Genomic DNA, 15277 nt, shown 5'->3' on the forward strand with positions numbered 1-15277 from the left:
CTAATTTTGCTAATTAATGTTGTATGTATTTTTGCTATGAATTGCTATGTATTTAGCTAAGTAATGTTGGAATGTTGGTTTTGGATGTGACCAATCAAACATGCCATCACATTCTTGACTGTCTTCCTTTGACCCAGATTCACTAAAAACACTAAAAACTTTATAAAATGTAGGACGGATGCATTTTGGGACACTAAAATAGTCAAGAATGTGATGCCATGTTTGATTGGTCACATCCAGAAACTCTTACAATAAAATCATGATATGAAAAACATTAAGTAAGAAAATCTCTTGAAATACCAAAAAATATAAGAAATATATAGCTCCTATACTTTTCAACCATGACAATATCCACAAACAGTTCGAAACCTTTATTTAAAAAAGAGATTTAAAGATATGGAATTAGTAATAATTATAGTTAATATAATTAATTAATATAACTAATTTTATAATTAAGCTATGTAATCATTTATTGTTTTTTTTGGCTTTTTCTTTTATCTTTTTTGTTATAACTATAATGCTTTTTTTGTAATTGTATTTTACGTTTGATGATGTTCTGTGAAAATCAGGTCAACATATCACAAATAAAAAAATGTAAACAGCTGCAAGCATAAGATCTATACTTACATATTTACGTAAATTTCTTATACTTCCTTAGAAAAAAGTGCTGAAAGACTCACCATTAACTCGGTTTTAATAGCTGCCATCAAAGTGTCAAACACGCACGTGTAGGCACTACTACGAAGTTCAGCAATATTATATAAGAATATAATAATGGTTAGATATAAAAATTAAAATAATGTATTAACGATATTTTTTAAAGTTTTAAAATATTTTTACATTATTATTTTTGATGTTTATGTTAACATTTTTGTTATTTATTGTATTAATATTTAATAACTCAAAATCAAGAAGTAGGATGTCTTATTTAAATTTAAATCATTGAATTAATTTGCGTGTATTTTTTAGTGCAAGTTATATTTATAGTTATAATCTATAAAGTTCATTGCAAAATGCTTTCGTTGCAAAACATGGCGCCATAAAATGATAAATTTAATTAGCAATAAAAAAATATTTGAATTTTAAAATTTGTTTGAGTGGTTGTTTAGCATAGATTTTATAAAATGGCATTGTTATTATTTGCAAATTATTCATTACTAGAAGTGAAATTAGTCATTTCACTTCTGATATTGAAGCTTTTGTATGTTTACCTGTGCTTTTGTTTTACTTACATACGGTTCGGTGCAGTCATTGGTGCATATCTGCAGTCATATCTGCAGTCATTGTGAAAGGTTTAAACTGGCTGTTGTTAAAATGTTTTGATTTATTCATGTGATATTATTATGTGAATTATTATGTGATATTATTATGTGATATTATTATTATGTGATATTATTATGTGAATTATTCATGTGATATTAATAGAGTTATAATCAAGTTCAAATTTTTATTTATAAATAAACAAGATTATTTGATTATGATCGAATAATCTTGTTATTTATTAATAAAAATGTGGTACTATTTCTGACATACTATAATCATGGACTAAAATACAATGGCATTCATCAAAGGCACTCATCAAAGGTACTCATCAAAGGTACTCCTCAAACTCAAGGAAACTTTTTTTGGTAGTGCTTATTCACATGCACACACACACACACACACACACACACACACACACACACACACACACACTCACACACACACACACACACACACACACACACGCACACACACACACACACACAAACACACACATGTATACAAAAATCTTTGGATAATTTTCACACAAAATGCCATAGATGGTGTCATACTGAAAAAGTCATCGCTGTGAGCTTTTGTACATAATCAGACTAGTTAGACTTATTTTGTTAAGAGACTAAGCAGGGTTCTCAAAAAAGTTTGTTGAATTTTTCTTTAGTTTATAAATGTTATTGTCAAAATTTTAACTTTAAAATTGTAGATGTTTTTAATAAATTTTTAATTTTAAAAATAGTCTGGATTCACAAATGATCAGTACCACGATTTGATAAATCCAGAACATCTTGAGTATAAAGTACGAAGTGAAAACTCAATTTTCTTTGAAGTAAGTTGTTTGTTACAACTAAGAGAAATAGTACTAATGTCTACTAATAGTATTAATGTATATATATATATATATATATATATATATATATATATATATATATATATATATATATATATATATATATATATATATATATATATAATATGTTTCTAAGTAATATTTATTTTGTACTATAGGTTGATGGACCTTATAAAGCAATGATCTTACCAGCATCTAAAGAAGAAGGTAAAAAGTTAAAAAAACGGTAAGATTACTGTTTATATTTATAATGTATCTTTTAGATATCAGCATAAATAAGACTAATACAATCACACACTTTTCAAGGTTAACATAAATCTTTTTTATAGAAGAACTATAAAAATTGTACTTTTTTTTTAAACTGTTAAATTATTAAATTTAGGTATGCAGTTTTTAATGAAGATGGTACTTTGGCTGAATTGAAAGGTTTTGAAGTTAAGAGACGTGGAGAATTGCAACTTATTAAGATATTTCAATCATCTGTATTTGAATCATTTTTGGAAGGAAAATCATTGGAATCTGTTTATTCTTGTGTTGCTAAATGTGCTGACTATTGGTTGGATGTTCTTTATAGCAAGGTTGTTAAATTCATTGTATTTGTGTGTGTGTGTGTGCGTGCATGCGTGCATGTGTGTGTGTGTGTGTGTGTGTGTGTGTGTGTGTGTGTGTGTGTGTGTGTGTGTGTGTGTACAAGCACACACAATCACACATGCATGTGTTTAATTTGGTTTATATAAATAAGTTAAACTTATTTATATAAATCAAAACATTAGGCAGGTTGATAAGTTGTTTAGATCCAAGTTGATATCCGCTTAAACAGATGATTCTGCCAAAAATCAATTTGAAAACTTTACAAAACCTGTTGTAACTTGTTGTAAATAAGGAAATGTTTAGCTAATTTAATTGGCTTTAAATGCGCTTTGACAAGTTTAATGCTTATTGGAATAGGAGCAAACATTTTGAATTGAATGGAAAATCTGTATCATGGTTTTTACTTTATCTCATTGTCACTGTTAAGCAAAGTTGTAGTGTTGACCTTATGTAGTGTACAGTACTACAATTTTGACTATTAGCTTTTTATTGAAAACATGCAACAAAACTCTTTGATTAATTAGCCATTTGCTCTGCTTATAGCCATGTAAACGCAACAACGCGTTTTTTGAATATTTAAACAACATATTTTAAATGAAAGTTTTTATTTTTATTACAGTAAATTTTTCAGTTTGATTTTTTTGTATAAATTTTTGAAAAAAATTTCTTACTGCATCACTTTGACCTTTAAAACTAAAGGTTGATAATAATTGATAATATGATCAATAATTTTTGCACACACTCAAATTCATGTAAGTAAATTTATGTTACCCATTACATTATATTTCATGTGCAAATAAGGTGTTATATATTTGTTTATAAATTGATATAATAAAAAAGATTATATTTATTTATAATTTTTTTTGTAAAGTTTTGAGCATAATTTTTAAAAAAGTATATATACTTTTTTGCAAAATATTAAAAAGCATAATTTTTTTCCAAATCTGTACAATAGGAATTCTTATTCAGAGATAATTAAACACTTAGTGCTCACTATACCCTCTTGTCATTGCTACTTGGTTTCTAAAATGATCTTGTATCTATACTTTAAAGTTACGATTGTTAAATTTTTATCAGTTATTATGCATTATAAATTTTTATCAGTTTTATCAGTTATTATGCATTATACATCCGAGTTTTTTCAGATATGTTTTCAGAATTTCCTAACAATTAGTTTTTGGTTTTTTACTGACTAAGTGGCAATAGAAAACATGATGACTCAGTGGCATAAATTTCCATGAAAAGTTTATGTAACTTTTCATGGAAATTTCTGACAAGTCATAGAATTTCATTTTTAAATTTAAGTTGCCACCCTGACATTTTTTATGAGTTCGGTGGTTGACTATTATGCCACTTTGGTTTATATTTATGCCACTTCTGTTTAATATTCACATCTTGCACAAACCCTCATATAGTTGACAAGGTTTTTCCTTTTTCACAGCATTTTTGTCCTTTTAAGGAATGCTACAAATCTTCTTGACAATCATCATGTATGTTTTCTTTTACACTGCAAATCTTTTAGTCATACATTTAGCACACATCTTGGATATTCTTTATAGTTTTGTTTTAACTTTTTACAATGTTCCTCTTGGTGTTAAGTCTAGATAAATCTCCTAACTTGATTCATCAAGCTCTTGCAATTGATGCCTACATCTTGTTCAAACAAATATCTTATATATTAAAAACATAATAGCACATATTTTGAGACCAGAATTTATCTAGATCTTCTTAATAACCTTTCACTTTTCACCCCAAAGTGCTGCTGTCTGCTAAATTATTTGAAATTGAAAAATTGAAAGAAAAACTATTAATTTAAATGAAATTGAATTTAATGAATGTATTACTATATTAAATATATTATTAAATTGTTAGAGAGATATGTTATGTATATATGTATAAAACATATAATATTTGTTTTCTAAGTTTAAAATAATGACCACATTAATATTGAAAAATTGAAATTTTTCAATATTAATGTGGTCAATTAAAATTGCTTTAAACTTCAACATTGTAACAAAAAGTGAAAATGCTGAAATAGAAATGTTGAAATGAAAAAGCTGAAAATTTGATTTTAAAATTTTGGTTTAAAATTAGATTAAAAAATTTTTGTAATTTTTTTATTGCCATATTTGTATAAGCAAGTTATTAGATTTCAACCCAAAAGATGCTACGTTAAAACCTTTAAAAGTTTAAAAGTTATGAAGCTTTTTTATTAAGCAATCCTAAATAAATAATCCTATTTTTTTTGTATGAAAATATCTATGAATTTATATAAAAATGTTTTCTTTACTTTTAATTAAGTTAAATAGTGTGAAAACCAAAAAAAATATTTTGGTTTTACACCCGTTTGCACCACTGCCAATATGACTATTTAACTAAAGCAGGGTTTAAAAAAAGTTCAAATATTATTTAATTATATTATATAATTGTTCTGTTTTCATATTCACATTTTACAAAATGTTGCAAAAAGGATTATTTGAAGGACATTGTAAATAAATGTGCGTTGTGCATAAAAAATTTATTGTCAGACAGGTTTAGTGTTTTGTTTAGGGAATAATGTAAACAAATACAATTTTTATTTATTTTTAAAGTCATTAGTTTTACAATATAATTTTTTTTAGGGTGAAACTTTACCTGACAATGAGCTTTTTGAGTTAATTTCAGAAAATCGAAGTATGTCTCGCTCACTTGATGACTACGGCTCACAAAAATCAACATCAATCAGTACTGCCAAGCGTCTTGCTGAGTTTCTTGGTGATCAAATGGTTAAAGATAAAGGCCTTAGCTGTCGCTTCATAATATCATGCAAACCTGAGGGCTCACCAGTAACAGAAAGAGCTATCCCTCTAGCCATTTTTCAAACAGAAGACAGTATTAAAAAACATTACTTAAAACGATGGCTTAAAGTTCAAGATAATTTTGACTTTGATATAAGAAACATTTTGGATTGGAATTATTACATTGATCGTCTAAACAGCTGCATTCAAAAAATAATTACAATACCAGCAGCTATGCAAGGAGTAAATATATGTTTAAATAATAATAATAGTAATAATGATAATAATAATAAAAATAATAATAATTATGATAGTAATTAATTGTATTATAAATGTTATAAATATATATGGTTGGAAAAATTAAATCAATAAAAATATTTTGTATATTTGAATTTTTGCCAGATTGCAAATCCTGTTCCAAGATGTAGACATCCTGACTGGTTGCACAAGCGGTTACTTGAAAAAAATGATGTTTTTCAGCAAAAGCGAATAACTGATATGTTTTCTAAAGTACCAGAAGTAAGTTTTTTTGTGTTTTGCAAATCGAAATGTTTGTTGTATCTGGGTTTTTTCTGTTTTCTTATAAATTAGATAACAATATTTTATTGTCATCCTCCTTTAATTTTTCAACTTTGAAATTAATTTTTAAAATTTTGAGTTACTTTTGATTGAATTAAATGAATTACTAATAAATATTATTTAAAGTATTAATTTAAATAAAATGAAGAAAGTTAAATAAATTAATATATGCACATTTTAAAGTGTATTAAAATGGTATATAAAACATGATTTAAAATCTAGCTGGTTGAGAAAGAAAATAGTGTCACAGATTTAGAAGACATTGTTGGCAAACGGTCTTTAACTTCTCCATCAATGCCTGTGGTCCATAAAAGAAGAAAAGTTGATAAAAAAGTTGAGAATTCTGAGTTTTTGGAAAGTGATTTATTAAAATCTTGGAGAGAAGTTTTAGGAAGTCCTCCATCTATGGGTGCAACTAAAGTAATATTTAATATATAACAAATAATAATATATACTTAATATATAATATAATAATAATAAATATTTTTTTTTTACTTTTATGCTTAATAAGAAGTTAGATATAATATATATATATATATATATATATATATATATATATATATATATATATATATATATATATATATATATATATATCAGGGGCTATTCTAGACTGTTTTCGACAGCGTTTACCATATTGGTTGCCGCCTAAATATAAATTTAAGAACTTTTTTTTTTTGTGGGACAAGGGGATACCGCCGCCCAAATTTTTTTCCAAAAATAGTCCATGCATATATATACATATATATATATATATATATATGCATATATATATATATAAATATATATAAATATATATATATAAATATATAAATATATATGTATATATATATATAAATATATATATATATATATATATATATATATATAAATATATATATATATATATATATATATATATATATATATATATATATATATATATATATATATATATATATATATTAGCCATTTATATTATCTATTCTAATTTTTCTAGCTTGTTATATATTTGTAGAAATAATTTAATAATAAAACTTTTTCTTTAGGAAGATCAACATGCATGGATTTTATTCCATAAAAGGAAGTGGTTGTTCCAGAAACTGCAACGAAATGCTGCTCGTAAGTCTCGGGAGAAATTAAAAAATACCAATATGGCAGACAACTTTGGTGACATACGAAGGGTTAATCCACAAGCAGGGCTTTCTAACTTTTTTAAAAAACAGACAAGATCAATTCTTGAATGTCATTGGGAAATAATACAGGTTATTATTTTGAATACAGTTTATTATTACTATAACAACAAAAACATGTTGTTTATGTTGTTATAGTAACAAGGTTAACTGTTATTAGTAATTTAATGTGTTTTTTTTTGTTTGTTTAAAATATTTATTTTCAAACATTTGCTTTAAATAAGTTACATTTATTTTTAATATTTTTTAGTTTAATATAAATTTTTATTGTCAATTAGTTATTTTTGATCATAAAATTGTGAATTTCTATTAATTAGTTGGCTCAATTAGAATTAAAAAAATACATAAATCTTTATTTTCTTTCTTTTTTTTTAAATTTTTTAGATAGTTCTGTTTATTGATTTTTAATATTTTTTAGTTTAATATTAAGTTTAATTGTCAATTAGTTTTTTAATTTTTGTCAATTAGTTAATTTTGATCATCAATTTGTGAGTTTTTATTAATTAGTTAGTTAATTATTCATTTGTTATTGACTTTATTAGAATTTTAAAAACATAAAAATCTTTATTATTTCTTTCTTTTTTCAAATTTTTTTAGATAGCTGAAACAGATACTCCTGGTATTTTCAACTTATTTGTGATGGTGAACAATGATCTTCATTCTATCAATGTAACAGTACCACGCGTTTTTTATGTCAACTCCCGTAAACTTAAATCAGGAGATGGCGCAAGTAATTATACATATTATAATAGTTTCAATAATAAAGTTGTTGTGACGAGTTAAATTGCAAAATGCATATATGGTAATATTATGCGTTATAATACCCTACACAGTTCAGAAATTTAAGGTTAAAGTTTACTATTAAAGTACCCCAAAAAAGTTAATAAAAATTGTAATATGGATGTCTTGACATTTCATTTTCATCATCAGAAAAATCTGAGAGGTACATATTTTTAGAAAATTGACATTAAAAATCTGCCAAAAAGTCATTTTAAAGGTAAAATTAAAAGATAAATTGCTTCATTATAAATATTAAAATTAAAAAATAAATGTGTATATACTAAATTTTCAAGCTCTGTAATTTTGCTTTAAATAGATTTAAAAATGTTTTATCTGCTTGAAATTAGTTTAGAAACATAGTATGCCACACAGTGCCACGGCTAGTGGGTCTTAGACCTCCCCCCCTACCCTCCTAAAAAATCCTTTAAAATCTTTAGTGCCCCAGTTTCTTTTAAAATTTTTTACTTGGTATTACTAATATATAATAACACTATATAATAAATACCAAATAAAATATTTTAAAAATAAATTGTATTCACTAATATTTTATTTTTTTTAAACATTCTTTCAACATGATTTCAATATTGTTTTTGCTATATATATTCAATGATTTACAAATTCTTCGAACTGAAGACTTTATTATTGCTATACTGTGAGGCTGCATACCTGTTTATAACATTTTTTCAAATTGGACTCGGATATCTGCTTATTATATTGTCCAAGAGAGAGACCACTCACACAAACAATTGCTTCCAGATAAGCAGTTACGACATGCACCTTTCAGGTAAATGTGAGCTGTTTACCTAAAAACTAAATAAACATACTTTTAGAATGTAAATCAATAACTTTGATTAAAATTTTTAAAGAAGACTAAAATTACCTCTCTGCAATAGTCTTGCGCATCCTTGTAACTTTGAGTAAAACTTTTAATCAAGACTGAGTAGTCTGGGTCTAGTTTATAGTGAAAGACACCATGAACAACCTTATTAAACTTTCTCATTGTTTCCAAGAGAGGGCACAGTTCAATAGGTATTATTAACTACAGTTGGTCACAACTTTTATGTATTTCCCTACATATGTTTCCTTCATATGTTCCTCTCTTTCCGAAGGCATCCAATGCTCATTACCCATTTGGTAAATCCATACCAAAGTTGCATTATAAACGATGCCACATAGTTAACAAATCCCATCAGATGGTGAAATTCTGGTAACGGAACTTCTTTTATTATAGGTAAGGATTTGTCTTCTATCTTGAGCAGACAAGGATTGATGACATTCTAAATATATGGAAATAATAGTTTTTTATTCATTTATCACAAACAATAACTTTAGGATAAATGATAAAATTTGAATTTTTTATATTCTGCTTTTTCCTTGTTTATTGAAATACAGATACCTTATAGTCTTTCACACTTTTCAATGGATATCCTGCAGATGTGTGTGTATATATGTGTGCGTGTGTGTGTGGTGTTTGTGTGTGTGTGTATATATATATACACACACACACACATAAAGAGAGAGAGAGAGAGAGACTGTAGTATAAAGAGAAAGAGAGACTGTAATATTTCATGTTTATAATATATATTTATAGGTATATTTATAATTGATTATATTTTAAAACGATAGGTAGTAAAATTAAATAATTCTGTTATAAAATGGAATTAAAATAACCTGAATCCATCTTAGCCTTTACAAACGAATATTTTGGATCCTGCCCTCTATATTCCGTTACAAAATCCAGAAATGTTGTAATATCTTTCACATAATCCAAGTCTCTTTTTACTGTGACATGATTATCATTTTTTTCCCTTTTCTTGAAAGTCTATTGATTCAACAACATAAGAGTAAGAAAGTTGTTTACTTTGGTCCAGGGCTTTTTTCATATTTGACTTAAACTTGAACCCACTTTTTTGCAACATTTTTAACATTTTATTTGACTTAAACTAACCATCAAATTGGATTTATCAAAGCATCTATCTCATTAAAAGAAATCTTTCTCTGAGCACCTTCTGAAATACCAAGTGTAACATGAATAATTTTTCCTCATTAATATTAACATAATACATTTTAAAATAAGATAATTATATATTTTAGGAATCTTTATCATAATTATTTTTAAGTATTTTTGACCTAGCAAATTAATGCATTTGTTGTTTTTTTCGAGGCAGCAACTGCAGTTAATCTTTTGAAATAGTTTATGACCTCGTTTAAAATTATATTCTCCACTGTTTTCAGAGAGCAGAGGAGCGAGAGAGAGGAGGAGAGCAGAAGAGAGGAGTATTTAATATATTATATAGCTAAAATGAAAAAAAATTACATGAAAAAAAAAATACAAAACATTTCTTAAAAAATGTTTTTCACCAACTTAGAGCAGACGCTGATGTACAAATACAAAGCTTAATAATACAAATACAAAGCTTGAAAAGTTGGTATATGGACATGTGCATTTTATTTATTAAATTTTAAACTCTGTCATAATTAAATTTTAAATTCTTTCAATGTTTTTTAGGCATATTTTCAATGTTAATTTTCTAAAAATATGATACCTTTCAGATTTTTCTGAGGATGGAAATGAGGTTTCCAGACATCCATACTACTATTTTTATTAACTTTTTTGGGGTACTCTGATAGTATATTTTAAATTTCTGAACATAGTCATTTATAATTAAATTTTAATTTTAATTTATTTTGTATTGTCCAACTCATTTGATTTAAAAAAACTTTTTAGCATGGCGAAAAGTTAACAAAATTCTTCCTCGATCCCAACCCTCTTTTTTTTTGTATGAGTATTCAATACCAGAAGTCATTTATAAAGATTACAGCAGGTTTTAAATTTAAATTGCTAATTAAGTGATAATAATAATAATTTTAAACTAATATGAAAAAATAATAATTAGATATAAATAAAAAAAAGTATTTTTTATTAGTTTTTATTAATTAATTATTTTAGTTTAATTGAATTTTCTATTTTTATATCATTTGTAGTGAGCTTGTTGCAGACTTGTCTTCGCCTGATTTTGAAGGGATCTATGAAACACACGTTTGATAATTTTTTGTGTTCATTTAGTATTGTTTCAGCTAAAACAACCAATTGCAAGTTTCTTTATTTCTGAAAAATCTTGTTTTTCAGAAATAAAGAAACTTGCAATATTTACAGTTCTAACATTATTTTTTATTATCAAATTTACCTCCCAAGCCTGCAGAGTTGCTCCCCCTCCCCCACTACAGTCAAGGAGACTACTCTTTTTTTAAGTTTTATTTGACCTTTTGAAACATGAATTAAAGCAAATACATTTATGTAATAGATAATTTTTTATAGGTTCCACTAGATATTCGTGCTGTGACAAAGCTCGGCTGTTTATGTAAAGTTCACAGAAATGTTGCTAGAGCATTAAATGGAAGAGTAAGACTTTTTTTTTTGCTTTTAATTGTATATATATATATATATATATATATATATGACATTATATATATATATATATATATATATATATATATATATATATATATATATATATATATATATATATATATATATATATATATATATACACACACAGTATGCAAAAAAAAATATATATATATATACATATATATACATATATATTTATATATATATATATACATATATACATATATATACGTATATATACATATATATTTATATATATATATATACATATATACATATATATATATATATATATATATATATATATATATATATATATATATATATATATATATATATATATATATATATATATATATATATATATATATATATACAGTATGCAATATATATATATATATATATATATATATATATATATATATATATATATATGTATATATATATATATATATATACAGTATGCAAAATATATATATATATATGTACATATATATATATATATATATATATATATATATATATATACAGTATGCAAAATATATATATATATATATATATATATATATATATATATATATATATATATATATATATACAGTATGCAAAATATATATATATATATATATATATATATATATATATATATATATATATATATATATATATATATATATATATATATATATATATATACAGTATGCAAAATATATATATATATATATATATATATATATATATATATATAAATATATATAAACACACAGTATGCAAAATATATATATATATATAAACAGTATGCAAAAAAAAAAATTGTACACTTAGAAAAAAATCATAGTTTTAAAGATTGCATCAAAAAAAATGAGTTTTCCAATAAAATATTTAAAAGTTTTTTTTAGATATCTTATCAAGTATTGTTTTAAGAATTTATTTGTGTATTGGTGAATTCATTGCTTTTCAAACCTATTGAATTTTACACAATTGATCTAATTATGCATAAAATTAACTGCAAAAAAAATAATCGTACAGTTCAAAAATAATGTCAAATTGATCAAAATATATGGAACATAGTCATTTATAATTTAATATAACCTTGATGGCCTCACCTAGATGGTTTAGCATTGCATTGATCAAATTTTGGGTCTCTTCTGTCTTTATATTATCCCATGCCCTCATTATAGCTTCTTTCAAGTTGTCTTTGCGTCTAAATGCTCAGTCGCCAATTTTTTTATTCAAAATATACCACAAATTTTCTATTGGATTCAAGTCCAGACTTTGAGATGGCCATTCCAAAACATTGATATTATTTATGTCAAAGTAGACCTTTGTTTTTTTAGTGGTATGTTTTGGATTGTTATCCTGCTGGAGTATGAAATCGCTTCCCATTCTCAATTTTTAAGTATATGGTTGCAAGTTAGCTTTGAGGATTTCACAATACATTGAAGCATCCATTTTATTATCAATAAATGTAAATTTCCCCACTTCTTTTCAACTCATACTACCTCAAACCATCACATTTCCTCCTCCATGCATTACACTACCTCACAAACAACTCAATTTATAAGCTTCTCCTTTTTTTGACACACTTTTTGGACCCCATGTGATGAGACAAGATGGTATTTTGACTCATCTGACCACAAATTTTTTTTCCAATATGATATCAGCATTTTTAACTACTTTGATGCAAATTCAAGTCAACGTTTTATTTGCTTAGAAAATAAAAAACTTTTATTTTGAATCACTCTGCCTCTTTATCCTTGTTCTCTTTTACAATTTCTGATTGTTTGAGGAGTTGCTGTGATGTTATGATCTTCTCGAATTTTGAAAGCTAATTTAGCTGCCAAAGCAAATCTATTTTTCTTCACATTAATGATGACATCAATGATATTTTGATCAATTGCACTAGTGGTCTTGCGTTTTCGTCCTCTACCAGCCACACTAGCAACAGTTCCAATCAAACTATGCTCTTTAACAATTGAGAAAATGAAGTTATGCTTTGACACAAATAACATCAGTGTTTTGGAATGGCCATCTCAAAATCCGGACATAAATCCAATAAAAAATTGGTGGTATATTTTGGACAGAAAAATTGGCAAACGAACATTTAAACGCAAAGACAACTTGAAAGAAGCTATAATGAGGGCATGGGATAATATAGCAACAGAAGAGACCCAAAATTTGATCAACGCAATGCCAAATCATCTAGATGAGGCCACCAAGGCTAAAGGAGGCCCCAGCCAATACTAATTTGATGGAATTATGAAATTTGATCAATTTGACATTATTTTTGAACTGTACGATTATTTTTTTTGCAGTCAATTTTATGCATCATTAGATCAATTGTGTAAAATTCAATAGGTTTGAAAAGCAATGAATTCACAAATACACAAATAAACTCTTAAAACAATACTTGATAAGATATCTAAAAAATACTTTGAAATATTTGAACAGAAAATTCATTTTTTTGATGCAATCTTTAAAATTATGATTTATTTTTCAAGTGTATGATTTTTTTTTTTGCATACTGTATATATATATATATATATATATATATATATATATATATATATATATATATATATATATATATATATATATATATATATATATATATATATATATATATATATATATATATATATATATATATATATATATATATATATATATATACAGTATGTGCCAAAATTGTCACCATGTTTGAACAAAGAAATATTTTATATTTTTTTTAATAGAAAAGCTGTGAGGAAAAATGAAATTTTAGTTTTATTAATTAAATTTAAGAATTAGCTAACTGAAAATATTGCTTTTTATTTAATTTAGATGGTATTGAATTTTTTTTAAATTTTTTTTGTGAAGAGCTAATGGTGACAATTTTGTCGCAAATGAAAGCAAACAACATATTGTAGTAAATTAATATCGAGTGTATCCTCTCTTAGATTTAATTACAGCCTGAATTCTTTCAGGAACACTAGCAACCAATTTGCGGCATTCCTCGGGTGTAATTCAGTACCAAACCTCTTGTACACGACCCCAAAGTTCATCCTTATTCTTAGGTGGAGTAGGAAAGTTGTAGACCCGTTGTTTAACTATTGCCAATAAATTTTCGAGCGGGTTAAGATAAGGGCTTTGTGCTGACCAGTCAACGACTTTCAATTTCTTCTTGTGAAGGAATTTAATGGTCTTATCAGCCTTATGCTTGGTGTCGTTGTCTTGCATGAACATTGTGTTACAAACAGTTCTGCCCCATTTTCAAAGGGACTTCAAATATCCGACATTAAGGATGTTGATATAGTCATCAGCGTTCATTATTCCATTAATTTTCACTAATTCACCGACTCCACAAGCTCGGAAACATCCCCAAAACAAGAGTTTTTCTCTGCCATATTCAACGGTTGGTGTAAAATCTCGAGCACTTAATGGTGAATTAGGCTTTCTCCAAGTATATCTTATACCATCTGATCCAAACATATTAGTTTTACTTTCATCTGTCCAAATCCAGTCATAAAAGTCATCAAAAGTCATATGTGCATGAAGTTTAGCATAATTTAAACGAGCTTGGTGGTGACGAGAAACTAACAATGGCTTCTTGATCTTTCTTCTGGATCGAAAACCAATTCTTTTGAGCTCTCTATTGACTGTCCGCACTGAAGCATGAGTCCAATAGCTGTTATTCATTAAATTAGTAACATCCTTTGCAGTTTTAGACTTGCAATTGCAACTGCAGTTTTAGACTTAGCAAATGAACGAGCGATTGTTCTTTGGTCTCTTGTTGTAAACATTTTCTTTCAACCACTTTTAGGCTTATTTACTTCTAAATTATTGCGCAATTTGATTTTATATATGAGATTATAAGACT

General features: G+C 25.6%; 1 protein-coding gene across 1 annotated transcript in view; it reads left to right on the top strand.

Annotated features, from left to right (window-relative positions):
- LOC100207477 (DNA polymerase epsilon catalytic subunit A) overlaps window positions 1-15277 on the top strand; it is a 79284-nt gene that overhangs the window by 34917 nt on the left and 29090 nt on the right. The window contains exons 28-38 of the mRNA XM_065787417.1: window positions 1997-2086; window positions 2266-2333; window positions 2490-2685; window positions 5320-5718; window positions 5878-5994; window positions 6277-6474; window positions 7083-7298; window positions 7824-7956; window positions 10735-10831; window positions 10992-11046; window positions 11326-11409. Coding sequence (XP_065643489.1) covers window positions 1997-2086; window positions 2266-2333; window positions 2490-2685; window positions 5320-5718; window positions 5878-5994; window positions 6277-6474; window positions 7083-7298; window positions 7824-7956; window positions 10735-10831; window positions 10992-11046; window positions 11326-11409 — 1653 coding nt within the window. The remainder of the gene's footprint in view (window positions 1-1996; window positions 2087-2265; window positions 2334-2489; window positions 2686-5319; window positions 5719-5877; window positions 5995-6276; window positions 6475-7082; window positions 7299-7823; window positions 7957-10734; window positions 10832-10991; window positions 11047-11325; window positions 11410-15277) is intronic.

Source organism: Hydra vulgaris, chromosome 01, assembly GCF_038396675.1.
Source record: "Hydra vulgaris chromosome 01, alternate assembly HydraT2T_AEP".
Classification (NCBI taxonomy): domain Eukaryota; kingdom Metazoa; phylum Cnidaria; class Hydrozoa; order Anthoathecata; family Hydridae; genus Hydra; species Hydra vulgaris.